Raw genomic sequence first — 12,628 nt, forward strand, 5'->3', positions numbered from 1 at the left:
AAAGGCCTTTCCGAGGTATGGCATTATGAGTGGGGGCGAAGTAAGCCCCACACGGAAGCGTCAGTCGCTCCACTTTTTGTCAAGACATTGACACTGACAAGAGACCGCGTGAGACAAGAGACCGCGTGAAGCAAGCTTGCACGCCTGCCGATGACAGGATCGCGGTTGTGATGGCACCTAGGGACTCGGTTTGGGGGATTCCCTTGGTCCCCCCATCCGCGCTCCCGCCATGGATTGTGCTCCGGCAATGCCTGGCCAGCTCGCAGGTGAGCCCGAGAGCAGTCGCGGCCGTGAAGTATACGGAGAGGATCTACGCGGCGATGGAAGATTAGGATGTGCCTGCGCCCCGAGGACACGCTGATAAAATCTTAGAGCGTGTTACACAGCAACACGGCCTACCTGTCCCCTGGCGACCTTGCTGGCGACCGGTCCAGTAGTGGAACCGGGGTGCAACAGGTGCAAACGTCAATGGGGGGCTGTGCGCGTTCGGTGGTACATGGGAGACATGAGGGGCAGTCCGTTTCGATGGGTGGGAGGGGCATAGGCTCATTGCCGAATGCCGATACATGACGTTATTGATATGCTTGAAAGAACGCAACACGCACGTATGCTGGAATGCTAACACCCATCATTTACATGTACGTCCGTGGCCTTTTCATCGCCTCCTCGGCGGTCTCGGGGTTACCGTAACCGGGGTCCTCAGGCCCCCCCCCCTCCTTCGTCCAGGCGCCGTGCCCCACCCGCACGGAGGGGCCACACGGGGCCGCCTTTGGCCTATGCGTTTGTTGTGTGTGGTTACAAGGTGGTGAGCACGTTCGTGCATTCCTGTCCTTGTAGAAACCGAGGCCCGGGCTGGGGGGCCCTTACAACGCCTGCAACACTTATATATACAGCGTTTGTGACCACTTGGGATCGGTGGCGGGGTGTATGGGGGCTATCGGTCCGCCGAAGCGGCCTTTCCTCATCGACGGCCTTATATCGTTTTAATCTGGACGGCGCTGTGCACAGCTGTCTAGCCATATGCGCCTCCTCCACCTCCCCCGCCGCCATATTCTGTACTCGCGGTTGCATTGCCTGCTGGCGGCCGACGGAGATCCGCTGGATGTGTGATGGGACAGGATTCAGGCAGGTTGGCGAGGTCCCATAGGGTGCAGCTGTCGCCCGTACCCCAAGCAGACAGCAAACAGTTTGCAGCGGCAGAGCAGGAGTGCATGGCTGGTCGAACGCCCGAGTTACTGTACCGACAAGTTGCTGGAGATCCGCTGGATACCATCATACCGCTTTGGCACGGTCTTTACGCCCTTGCCACGGCCTAACGCACCTGCCGCGGTTGCCTTGACCCGCATGCGGTGTCAGCTCAGAGGCCCAGGCCACGTGGTAATAAGGCGCATGACCGCATGGCACACAGGCACACATTTGAATTTTGAACACACACACACACACACACACACACACACACACACACACACACACACACACACACACACACACGTGTATGGCGGAATTTTGTTCCATTTGATTCTTTGTTTAACACACACACACACACACACACACACACACACACACACACACACACACACACACACACACACACACACACACACGTCCGAAACTTATTCATGCAGCCGTGCCTCCGCTCGCACAGGTCGTACAGGATTGGTCCTTCGCGGCTGATCCACAGTGCACGGCTGCAACACCGCCTGCGGCTGCAGGTTTTGGCACGCACGCTTCGGTACAAACTCAGCTTTGGGGTCACATTTGCTTCGGGTGTTCGAAAGACACGACGACAGGCTTGAAATTGCTTTTACAGCAGGAGCCGGGACTGGCACAGGAGGATGCCGCACCCTGGATTGGCAACTGCCACATTACTTGGTAGTAATACATTCAGATGGACCCACAGCGGCAATGTAACCTACGCCTTGATTGCCTCCATCCACTCCACACGCCGTCCGCTGATGGCCGCGCCGCGCCGCCGCCTGCGCCTTTTCATCATTCATGGAATCACGGATTTCCCTGCGTGCATCCTCCTCCGCCCCGCGCTGCCCCAAAAGACACATCATTACTTTAGTATAGGTCATAATAAATTTGCACATGTGCACGCACCCTTTGTACTCGTGTCACACCACGCCAACTCAATCGTCATGACATAAGATATCCGCCCTACCGGCCGCGCTTACGCACCCACCGCGGCAACGAGCAAAGATGCCACCGTGCAATGTGGGGCGCTGTCTCTGCTGCTGTCTCTTCCGAAGGTCTACTGTCTTGTCGTGCACTCTCATACGACGTACATCCGGAACGTTCAGTGTTCTCTTACCCTAGCTACTCCCTAACTCTTATGTGATATCATGTGCGCTACTCATTCGCTCCGCAAGCTCCATGCCGTAACGTGCAAGACGGCGCTGCCCCCCCCGCCCATACACACCACACAAGCCACACACGTGTGTGGAAACGACAACTGACACGCTCGCAAGCAAACACCAAAGCCGCGTGTACCGGCATACAGCACAAACCAGTGTCACAGATAAAAGTATTCTACACATACACCCACTATAGGCACGCTTGCACTGCGCGGTTTATGCCACGGTTGCTTTCACGGCGGCCACGTCAGCAGAGGCGGTCTCACCAACGGCGTCCAGCATTCGCTTGTCTTTGTAGCCGCGCTGGGACCTGTGAGCAAGGTTGGCGGCACAGAGGAAAGCGGTGGATGAGCAGGTGGCTAACCAACCCAGATCAATGAGGCCAGATCCAGAGGCGAGCCCACAGAGCCGCTCTCGCGGGCAGGCTGTTTCCCCTCACTCCCCACATATCCAGCAAGCGCCACAGCCCACAGGCACACGTGCCGCTAGCTGCAGTACGGTATCTCGTTTCCCCCCACTCACTTCGACTCCATGGCGAAGCGCATCGAGCCCTGGTGCAGCCCCTGAGCCACCTCCTCCGCGCTCCACTCGCGCAGGTAGTAGTCCTCCTCCTCCACGCCCTCGCGCGGCCCAGTGAACATGGAGCCCCACATGGGGAACCAGATGAACATGACGGCCACCGTGAGCGCCACAGCCTGCACGCCCATCCACACAAAGCTATCTGGGCGGGACAGGCTGCGGGAGGGGGGGCGCGAGGGAAGGAGAGGGAGGCATGGGCGTGTCAGCGGGGCTGTTGCGCGTGTGGGGGGCTGGTGGGGGCGACGCGCACGTGTCATCATCATGAGAGGGCGTGTGGCGGCGGTTGCGGGACCGTGACGGAGGGCGGGGCACGCGGACGACGGGGCAAGCTACTTAATTGAACATTACTCACTTGATCTGCCAGGTGGCGGTGCCAGAAAACCAGATCGCTTGCGTGATGGCCGCTCCCACGTTGCCGCCGGCACCCACCAGACCAGACACGACACCGTAGGCGCGACGGGAAACAAAGGGCGTGATGCCGAAGTGCATGCCGCATGCTTGCTGGCAGAAGATGGAGAAGATGATCATGATGACGATGGTGGCCGTTAGCGAGTTGCTGACCTTGCCCATGATAATGCAGAAGATGCCGCCGAGCGTTTGCGTAATCCACAGCACCCACAGCCGGCCGCGCATGCCGAACGGCTTGGCAATCAAATCAGAGATCATGCCGCCGGTAGCACGAGAGAAGATGTTCATAAGGCCGAAGATGGCGCCGAGGGCGCCCGCCACCGCAAGGTTGAGGCCAAACTGGTCAAAGAGGTACTCTACAATGACGTTATCAACTGTCAGCTCGACGCCGAAGGAGTAGCCGTAGGTCAGGGCCAGAATCCAAGACCTGGGGGTGGCGGGTGGGCGTTGGTGGGAAGGGTGGCGGAGCGGGGCAAGGGCTTAGTTATGGCAGCTATGGGGAGCATTTTGGGGCGAGACCGGCGCAACTCTCGGCGGGCGGAGCCATGCGCCCAACGACACGCTAGACTACTGACGCATAGTAATGCCTTTTGCGGAACACACGGCCCTGTCACGCGCGCCACATGCTTGAAACGCACCTGTAGTTGCCGAGGCCGCACTTGATGACTGGCCACATGTTGCCCTTGGCCTTGAGCGTGCCCTCCTTCTTCAGGTCACGGTAGTCCTTGCCGCTGGGGTGGTCAATGCCCAGGAGCAGGGTCAGGGTGGCGGTGACAATGTAGATGCCGCCGGGGACGAAGAAAGCCCAACGCCAGGCCTGGTAGCCGGGAACGCCGCCGTCCTTGATGCCCTGGTAGATGAGCGGCATGATGAAGTGGCAAGCGCCGCCACCCATGTTGCCCCAGCCGGCGGCGATGGCGTTGGCGGTGCCGACGATTTGCACGTTGAACATGGTACCGCACCAGAACTGGCAGCACACGAACATGCAGAGCGAGAGACCGATAAAGAAGCGCACACAGGCGAAGGTGGAGAAGTCGGTGACCAGGGCCATGCAGAAGACGGCGGGTGCGGTCATGAGCATGGCGGCAGCGGCGCCGTAGCGGGGACCTGTCGAGAACCCGGAAAGCAAGGAGGGGTACGTAAGTGCGCGTTCACCAGTTATGCGGCTAAGAGCGGAGATCTGGGATGCTCGCGGTCCATCCCTACCAAGGCCGCAGCGGAATCATGCCGACACCAGGCGTACATGCATCCCACACAAAGCAGGCTGCCCGCACGGGGCCTGCTGGCAGGTCTTGGCACGTATACGCGCACACACAACAATGGGCCACATGCCTCCGACGTCCTCATGAATGAAATACGCATGCAGCTTCAAAGCGAACTCACCTACGACGTCGACGAAGATGCCCATGAAGAGACGCGCCGCGATGGCACCGCACACGGCGGAGACGCCGGCGTTGCCCACCTCCGACTTGGTCAGGAACAGGTCATCACGGATAACGGGCGCGAGCGAGGCAGGCGCAAATGTAGCGACGAAGGACATGAAGAAGCAAATCCAGGACAGGTGGAAGGCCATCATGCTGCGGAGGAGAGGAGAAGGAGGGAAGGGCCATGGGAAGGGGCGGCGGGGGCGTCAGGGTAAGGGCGTTTGGGCGTTTGATGGTGTGTTGGCGCCATGCCCGGAGTCGCTAACGACTGGCGGGAGCCGTAAACGAACTGACGGCTTGACATCAAAGCAGTTCTACATGACCCTGTGCCGCGTCGAGCCAAAATTCCGAGCGCGCGCCGTCGCTCAACACCCGCGACTCAAAGACGACCATGCCAGGATGGCACGGGGCCTCGCTAGCTCGCGCTGCTCGATCGAACGTCTGCACGCCCCCGCCCCTCCGACAGCCCGGCTCACTGTGGTTGCGTGAAGCGCCATACCGGCACATATTTAGCTTTCCCCTCGGAGTCGAGCGCATATGGGTACTTCTTCTCAACGGTGGCCATCTTTATAAATCTCGTGTTCCACTAAGTTGTATTAAGAAACACGGGTTGTGAACTACCGAATTTATGGGGGCCGATGGAGATGAAAACTCTGCTGCGCCCCTTCGTGCACGGGGCGCACCCACTTTTCGTTTCCACAGTGACCCCTCGTCAACGGCCAGCGCATCGCATCTGAAATGTCTCGTTGTGGTCCAATTATTCACTGGAGCCGCGGAAGGGGCGCGTCTCAAGCTTCAGCGTCCGCAAAGCCACGTCCGTGTCTGACTAATGACAGCCTCGATCGCAAACGCTGCGTCCTTATTTGCACGCAAAGCTTGTGCTCGCCCGCAGACGAGCAGGCACATGTGCTCGGTCTTAGCACGTGTGCCGGTCTTTGTTCGTTTGGCCGAGAAGTTTTTTAACGGCACGTGAGGCGCCACGGGGGAGTGGAAAGCGCGAGGACCCCCGACATGAGTAACGCAACTCCGTTTTGCAGGGCTGAGTTTTGCCGCGCCCTGATGGCCAGTTAGAACTCGGAGCCAGCCGCGCAGTACGGGCCACGAGGTGGGCGCGCAGTTGGCTTTCGTGTCGTCACCGTCACATACAGGCAGATGGGCAGGCGCATGGCGGGAGGCATATGTGTGCACATGCTTGGACGTGCGAAGGCGGGGTCCAAGGCGCGCCAGTAATCCTCGTGAATGAATCATGCTTAGGTGCGGTGCTGCAGGGATAGGGGCAGGGCAGCGTGGCGTAGTCACGATGTGATAATGCGCGCGTATTCCCATACCCACGTCCCAGACCCCAGCACGAAGTATCAAGTTGCAACGGAATTGCGGTACCGAATGAAGAGCGGGAGAGGGAGTTTGTGTGTGTGTGTGTGTGTGTGTGTGTGTGTGTGTGTGTGTGTGTGTGTGTGTGTGTGTGTGTGTGTGTGTGTGTGTGTGTGCGTGCGTGCGTGCGTGGATGCGCTTGGTGCGTTGGTGCCAATGCAGCCTGATTAATCACACCTGGCCTCACTGCTACAGCCTTTTCAGCAGTGTTGCACGCACCACAGTTCAAAAAGGCTGAAGCGTTGCAAGAGAAAGACGCAGCGCACAGGGAAGGATGATGTTTCTTCGATATTTACAGTCCGCGGTGTCCTGGGATCGCTGTCCCGACCCGTGGGATGTACGCGCGCGGCCCCTGCAGCAGGCTGTGATTGGCTGCTCATGCACACACGCATCTCACCATCCGCGCTCATATCCTTTTGGCACGGAAGCAGCATCAACTACACACATTGCGTTGGCTACTCCCACACTCAGCTTAGTACAAAAGCAGTTGTAAAATACATTGACTCTGTGCTTCAGCCGCACAGTGTCATCTGCAATAACGCTCTCCTTAATCACCGCACACCTGAACATCTATCTTCATCCTATACTCCTACCCCATCTAATTCAAACCCTCTGGCCCCGCGCGGATGCCGAAGCACTCCTGCCACACTGCACTCAAAATACACTTCGTAGCACAAAGTGCTCAGACTCCCGACTCATAAATAATTCTCAGCTCGATTCGCACTCCGTCAATGGTCTATGCCGTGCATGTGTCAATGTCACACCAACCCAGCGCAACACACATCACTGTCCGTCCGCTGCTTTTGTGTCAAAAGTCAAGAAGCTTCACACGCCGACCCTGGCGGCGCCAACTGAGATCAACGTGGATGCCACGATCACTTCAGTGCCACAGCTACCTGGCTAAGGGGTCCGGAAGCGGCTGCCCTGTCACACAACAAGCACGGCGGCAAGCGCAAGCAAGAGCCATATGATGCCCGGCCTCCCCAGTCTCCACACATGCCACACTACGCAGATGTGAGCCTTCGCTCGACACCATGCGGTTGCAGCTATAAAAGGCACATATGTATAACGCCGTCTGGCTCATGCGGAAGTCGGGCAGGCTCATGCGGGCGCCTCGCTAGCTCTTAAGCTAGTTGGCGAGAGCCACGGATGGCCCTAATACCGTTGGGGCATGTCACACCCGTGGAGGGCACTGTATAACGCCGCCGCCTGCTCCATGCCAGCGGTCCGGCCAAACACATACACCGTGTGCCCGGCATTCAACACACCCATGCACGGGTACCTCCCAACTTTTCCCTAACTTATTTAGTATGAGCCCTGCCCATATGCAGAGCTTGCTAGTCGCTGCAGCCCGTAGCACCTAGGCTCTGAGCTAGCACGCATCTTATTAGACCACCACGGGCTTGGCAGCAGCGGGCTCCGAGTCGGAGTTGCTGTGGGACTCGAGCGGGGCGCCGGCGGCGCGCTTGTCCCGAGTGCCGCGCTGCGACCTGTTGAGTTGGTTGCAGAGGGGAGCGGGCAGTGCGGGCAGCATGTCAGAGGACGGGCCGTGCAATGGGCGCATAAGGACTGGAGCTCAAGGTACATGTGAGGGCCCACAGCGCAGCGCAGCGCACCCTCGCATCCTCTTTGCATGACGCATGTTCTAGTATACACATTACACGTATGCACACAAGCAAGCAAGCAGGCGCATCCATGCAAGAGACAAGCACTACTCACTTGGACTCCATGGCGAAGCGCATCGAGCCCTGGTGCAGGCCCGACGCCACCTCCTCCGCACTCCACTCGCGCATGTAGTAGTCCTCCTCCTCGGCGCCCTCGCGCGGCCCAGTCAGCATGGAGCCCCACATGGGGAACCAGATGAAGAACAGCGGCAGCGTGAGGCCGATGGTCATGATACCCATGTAGACAAACCCGTCGGCCTTGCTCAGGCTGCGGGGCGAGAGGGAAGAAGGAACGGGGGCGAAGGGAGGGAAGGGAGGGAGAGGGTCAGTCGACACTTGCTTGCGGGAGGCATGAACTTGGAGAGCATCAAGCCTACATTGCGCGAGGTTGCAGAGAAAGGAGCGGCCATCCTGGCGCTTTTTCCTAGGTAGGCCGCACTCCTATGCACACATGTGAAGTGTAAGGCTAAGCCTTTCTAGGTGGGTCAGTCCAGTACTCACGTCAGTTGCCACGGCGCGGTGCCAGCGAACCAGATGGCTTGCGTGATGGCGGCGCCGGTGTTGCCGCCGGCACCCACCAGACCAGACACGACACCGTAGGCGCGGCGCGACACAAAGGGCGTGATGCCGAAGTGCAGGCCGCATGCTTGCTGGCAGAAGATGGAGAAGACGATCATGATGACGATGGTGGACGACAGAGAGTTGCTGACCTTGCCCAGAACGATGCAGAAGATGCCCCCCAGGGTCTGGATGATCCAGAGGGCCCAGATGCGGCCGCGCATGCCGAACGGCTTGGCAACCAAATCAGAGATCATGCCGCCAGTAGCACGAGTGAAGAGGTTCATGAGGCCGAAGATGGCGCCGAGGGCGCCCGCCACCGCAAGGTTGAGGCCAAACTGGTCAAAGAGGTACTCCACAATGACGTTGTCAACTGTCAGCTCGACGCCGAAGGAGTAGCCGTAGGTCAGGGCCAGAATCCAAGACCTGGGGGTGGCGGGTGGGCGAGGGTGGGAAGGGTGGGGGAGCGGGGCAAAGGCTTAGCTGCGTGGGAGTTTGGAGGCAAGACCAGCGTAACTGTCAGGCGGGGCACTAGGTGGCATTGGCGCTATATCAAGAAGTGGCAGACATGAAGCGGCAGGGTTTGACAGTGTCATAGGCACGGACCCACGCACACGCACGCACACGCAGACACTTGAAACGCACCTGTAGTTGCCGAGGCCGCACTTGACGACTGGCCACATGGCGCCCTTGGCCTTGAGCGTTCCCTCCTTCTTCAGGTCGCGGTAATCCTTGCCGCTGGGGTGGTCAATGCCCAGGAGCAGGGTCAGGGTGGCGGTGAGGATGTAGATGCCACCGGGGACGAAGAAAGCCCAACGCCAGGCCTGGTAGCCGGGAACGCCGCCGTCCTTGATGCCCTGGTAAATGAGCGGCATGATGAAGTGGCAAGCGCCGCCACCCATGTTGCCCCAGCCGGCGGCGATGGCGTTGGCGGTGCCGACAATCTTGACGTTGAACATGGTACCGCACCAGAACTGGCAGCACACGAACATGCAGAGCGAGAGACCGATGAAGAAGCGCACGCAGGCGAAGGTGGAGAAGTCGGTGACCAGGGCCATGCAGAAGACGGCGGGTGCGGTCATGAGCATGGTGGCGGCAGCGCCGTAGCGGGGACCTGTCAAAGGGGAAGCAGGAGAGCGGCAGGGGCGGGGCGAGTCAGACCAGATGTGTTTCCCTGCTAGCAGGCTTTTCCTACGCACCCGAGCCGGTCCTCACCCAAACCCGGAAAAATGTAACCCGGAAGGTTACTAGGCTACAAGCGCTGGACCTCGCGTGAACTTTAGGAACGCGGACTCACCGATGCTGTCAACCACGATGCCCATGAAGATACGCGCCGCGATGGCACCGCACACGGCGGCGACACCGGCGTTGCCCAGCTGTGACTTGGTGAGGAACAGGTCATCACGGATGATGGGCGCGAGGGAGGCGGGCGCGAATGTAGCGACGAAGGACATGAAGAAGCAAATCCAGGACAGGTGGAAGGCCATCATGCTGCGGAGGAGAGGAGAAGGAGGGGAGCAGAGAGCGAGGCGGGGGTGTCAGGGTAAGCGGTCAGCCAGTCACTCGCAGGCAGGCACGGTGCCCTGGTCCCTAGCTAACACATTCAGTGTAGTGCTTTCGATGAGTGCAAACGCTCTATGGTACTCGCGGTCACCCACGTAGCAAAACCTAGAAGTGCTGATGGCATCTGGCGACTTACTGGGGCTGCGTGAAGCGCCATACAGGGCAATAATTTGCCTTGCCCTCTGAGTCAAGCGAGTATGGGTACTTCTTCGGCGCAGCGTCCATCTCCTTCACGAGCTCCGCGTTTACTGTGGCTGGCTTCTCAGCCATTGTTGGCGCAGCTGTGCAAAACGCAGCTAAAGGCCACAAGTGAATGAACAGAGACAATTCGCTCAGTCAAGTGCTGAGTACTGCTGGGCACGTGCCGACTTGAAAACTCAACTTTGAGTGAAAGGTGTGGACCGATGAGCATGTGGGCAGAGGAAGTCGTTAAAGTAAGCGGCATGAGGGACCCCGGAGAGAAACTTTCGCGCTGCTCGTCCCGTACGGAGCGGAGGCCTTGTGCAAGGGTCCATCATGCGGGGCGCAACCAACTCTTCCAACGGCCTTTCCACAGCAGAGACCTCGAAACCCTTGCTCCCCATCGCTACACAGATATAAAATAAGCTGGCGGCAGACGGCTTATACTCCAAGTACCTTGAGTGCTACGAGTCAAGCTACACATCACCGTGCACCCTTCACTTGAGCGGTAACAAACCTGAAGTAGTGTCGCTGCCTGAACCATGAAGGCATACGCGCTCCTCTTAGCCTTTGCGGCCTTCCTCTTGGCCGCTCCCGGCGCGAAATCGCTGGCCGGCGAGGACATGCCCAGTGCGCCCAAGCCCACCTCTCCTCGTGAGTTTTCACAGTTGTCAAGTTAGAACTCGCAGACGATTCTGCGGCCATCCCCTGCGCATGGTGGTCGCAAAGCTGCTTGTGACCCTAAAATTGGATAGGCAACCTGCTCGTTTATCGCTCGGTGTCGCGTACTTACTCTTCCTGTTCTGCGATGTACTGTGCAGAGTACTCGCCCACCCTGGCCAACTTCACGTCGCAGTGGGCCATCAGCATGCAGCGCCGCGACTCCCTCGATGCTGCCTGGCGCCTTCACACCTGCAACGCCACCGTCATCGGCGCCCCCTGCAACCAGCCTCCCCTCGGCGGTCAGACGCCATCGCAAGTCAAGATCGTCTTTGTCCGCCGCAACGCCTCGGCCGGCCCACTTCGCACCTGGAAGGGCGGCGTGCCCACCTCCATCAAGGTCCGCCTCGACTACGGCGCCTCCGTCCAGGTCGACCGCGGCTGGCGCAAGAAGAACCAGGCTTGGCCCGGGGTGAGTTACTGTTACATGGCATGGCTGCCTGGATACCGCCAACGCCTAGCGTCAGCGGCTGCGGCAGCGTTTCATGACTAAGCACAGCAACCTTTCGTCAGCCCAAGCCACCACCCCGCTTTCCCCGCCTGCTACACCTGTCCCTAAACCTCCATCCTAACCCGTTCCCCGCCTTCCGCTCCTCCCTTCCTCCCCAACAGCACGGCTGGCACGCCAAGTGGACTGTCGCCACCCTGCCCTACAACGAGACCGGCGGCGAGGCTGTGTGGGACCTGCAGACCGCGGATGAGGTGACCGACGCCATCCTCTACCCCGAAGTCTGCGTCATCTGCACCTTCCCCGACGGCTCAACCGACTACTGCCAGTGCGACCGCCGCAACGGTGCCACCAACTACCTGTCAGTCGAGACCATCGTACAGGACTCCATCACTCCCGCCATGCGCGCCGCCGCCATCGCGCTCTCCGTCTTCTCGCCGCTCTTCCTCATCTTCTACGCCACTGCCGACACGCTCTATTTCCGCAACACGGGTAAATCGCTGCGCATCGGCCACATCTAAAGGATTCGAGCTAGGCACCAGTTGCTGTAGCTGCTATACGGTGTTTGGCTTTTGTGCCGGCTGCTTTTGTGCCGGTGGGGGCTAGTTGGGCACAGCCTGTTGTTGTGTTGGGACGGCTGGAGACCTGCAATCCATGCGTTGTGCCGCCGGGAAACCGGTGTGTGGAGGGAGCGGAGTGATGTGACTCGTAGCATGAACGGTGTTGAATCGCAATGCTGATGGTTTGTGTGTAACCGTGTGTGACAAGGACATCGGGAGACGAGAGCAGTGGCAGCGCGATTGTGCACAGAGCTGCCGCCCCTGCCTGCATGTGTGCATGCTTGTGTGCGTGTGGTCTGTGACTATGGGGTCGCGCGCGTGTGTGTGTGTGTGTGTGTGTGTGTGTGTGTGTGTGTGGCTTGCCTGACGAGAGACTTCTCAACTCTGCAGTGAATCCATGATAGCGAATACTTGGGCCTTACGCGCTGGTGATATCAGGCGGCGCGTCTCAGGCATTAGCACAGAGCTTAGGTAGGCCGAGACCTGAGAGGACACGTAGGTAGACATGACAGTAGACGTGGCAGGTGTTGCAGATGACACGGACCCTTGCGTGGGGCTCATTGACGCGCTTCACTGACCTTGTATGCAAGCAGCGGGGAAGTGGAACGCCATGTATTATTAATTACATGCACTGTTGGGAGGAAGCACAGAGCGTGGTATATATTGATGTGGTGCTACGTGTGAACAGGGTGGAAGATGTTTGACTGCCTGTGGTCGCCAGAAAGCGCGATGTAACAATTAAGGTTGTCGATCCATTGCTTGGTTGCGCTGGGCAGGGTCAGTCAGTACGCAGCAG

General features: G+C 59.2%; 3 protein-coding genes across 3 annotated transcripts; 1 reads left to right on the forward strand and 2 right to left on the reverse strand.

Annotated features, from left to right (window-relative positions):
* Positions 1-1,792: 1,792 nt before the first annotated feature.
* On the reverse strand, positions 1,793-5,720 carry CHLRE_09g410800v5 (uncharacterized protein). The gene is made up of 6 exons (XM_001696736.2): positions 5,245-5,720; positions 4,728-4,921; positions 3,983-4,451; positions 3,289-3,771; positions 2,880-3,092; positions 1,793-2,667 (listed from the first exon to the last, which is right to left on the reverse strand). The coding sequence occupies exons 1-6, from the start codon at positions 5,331-5,333 to the stop codon at positions 2,574-2,576; spliced, it is 1,542 nt and encodes a 513-aa protein (XP_001696788.2). The 5' UTR covers positions 5,334-5,720; the 3' UTR covers positions 1,793-2,573.
* A 697-nt stretch (positions 5,721-6,417) lies between these two features.
* CHLRE_09g410850v5 (nitrate transmembrane transporter) lies at positions 6,418-10,350 on the reverse strand. Its single transcript, XM_001696737.2, has 6 exons — positions 10,061-10,350; positions 9,659-9,852; positions 9,007-9,475; positions 8,305-8,787; positions 7,859-8,071; positions 6,418-7,629 (listed from the first exon to the last, which is right to left on the reverse strand). Exons 1-6 carry the CDS (start codon positions 10,192-10,194, stop codon positions 7,527-7,529), a joined length of 1,596 nt encoding a protein of 531 aa, XP_001696789.1. The 5' UTR covers positions 10,195-10,350; the 3' UTR covers positions 6,418-7,526.
* Positions 10,351-10,470: 120 nt separating this feature from the next.
* CHLRE_09g410900v5 (uncharacterized protein) lies at positions 10,471-12,579 on the forward strand. Its single transcript, XM_001696644.2, has 3 exons — positions 10,471-10,758; positions 10,926-11,236; positions 11,437-12,579. Exons 1-3 carry the CDS (start codon positions 10,647-10,649, stop codon positions 11,791-11,793), a joined length of 780 nt encoding a protein of 259 aa, XP_001696696.1. The 5' UTR covers positions 10,471-10,646; the 3' UTR covers positions 11,794-12,579.
* Positions 12,580-12,628: the final 49 nt, after the last annotated feature.

This window comes from Chlamydomonas reinhardtii, chromosome 9 (assembly GCF_000002595.2).
Source record: "Chlamydomonas reinhardtii strain CC-503 cw92 mt+ chromosome 9, whole genome shotgun sequence".
In the NCBI taxonomy this organism is placed as follows: Eukaryota; Viridiplantae; Chlorophyta; class Chlorophyceae; order Chlamydomonadales; family Chlamydomonadaceae; genus Chlamydomonas; species Chlamydomonas reinhardtii.

What these genes read in the sequence shown, in the direction of transcription:
- CHLRE_09g410800v5 (XM_001696736.2), bottom strand. Translation starts at nt 5,333, where the DNA reads ATGGCCACCGTTGAGAAGAAGTACCCATATGCGCTCGACTCCGAGGGG. An exon ending in CATCTTCGTCGACGTCGTAG is followed by an intron (nt 4,452 to 4,727) that starts GTGAGTTCGCTT and finishes GGTTCTCGACAG; the next exon opens with GTCCCCGCTACGGCGCCGCT. An exon ending in ACCGCCACCTGGCAGATCAA is followed by an intron (nt 3,093 to 3,288) that starts GTGAGTAATGTT and finishes CCCCTCCCGCAG; the next exon opens with CCTGTCCCGCCCAGATAGCT.
- CHLRE_09g410850v5 (XM_001696737.2), bottom strand. Translation starts at nt 10,194, where the DNA reads ATGGCTGAGAAGCCAGCCACAGTAAACGCGGAGCTCGTGAAGGAGATG. An exon ending in CATCGTGGTTGACAGCATCG is followed by an intron (nt 9,476 to 9,658) that starts GTGAGTCCGCGT and finishes CCCCTTTGACAG; the next exon opens with GTCCCCGCTACGGCGCTGCC. An exon ending in ACCGCGCCGTGGCAACTGAC is followed by an intron (nt 8,072 to 8,304) that starts GTGAGTACTGGA and finishes CTCGCCCCGCAG; the next exon opens with CCTGAGCAAGGCCGACGGGT.
- CHLRE_09g410900v5 (XM_001696644.2), top strand. Translation starts at nt 10,647, where the DNA reads ATGAAGGCATACGCGCTCCTCTTAGCCTTTGCGGCCTTCCTCTTGGCC. An exon ending in GCCCAAGCCCACCTCTCCTC is followed by an intron (nt 10,759 to 10,925) that starts GTGAGTTTTCAC and finishes TGTACTGTGCAG; the next exon opens with AGTACTCGCCCACCCTGGCC. An exon ending in AGAACCAGGCTTGGCCCGGG is followed by an intron (nt 11,237 to 11,436) that starts GTGAGTTACTGT and finishes CCTCCCCAACAG; the next exon opens with CACGGCTGGCACGCCAAGTG.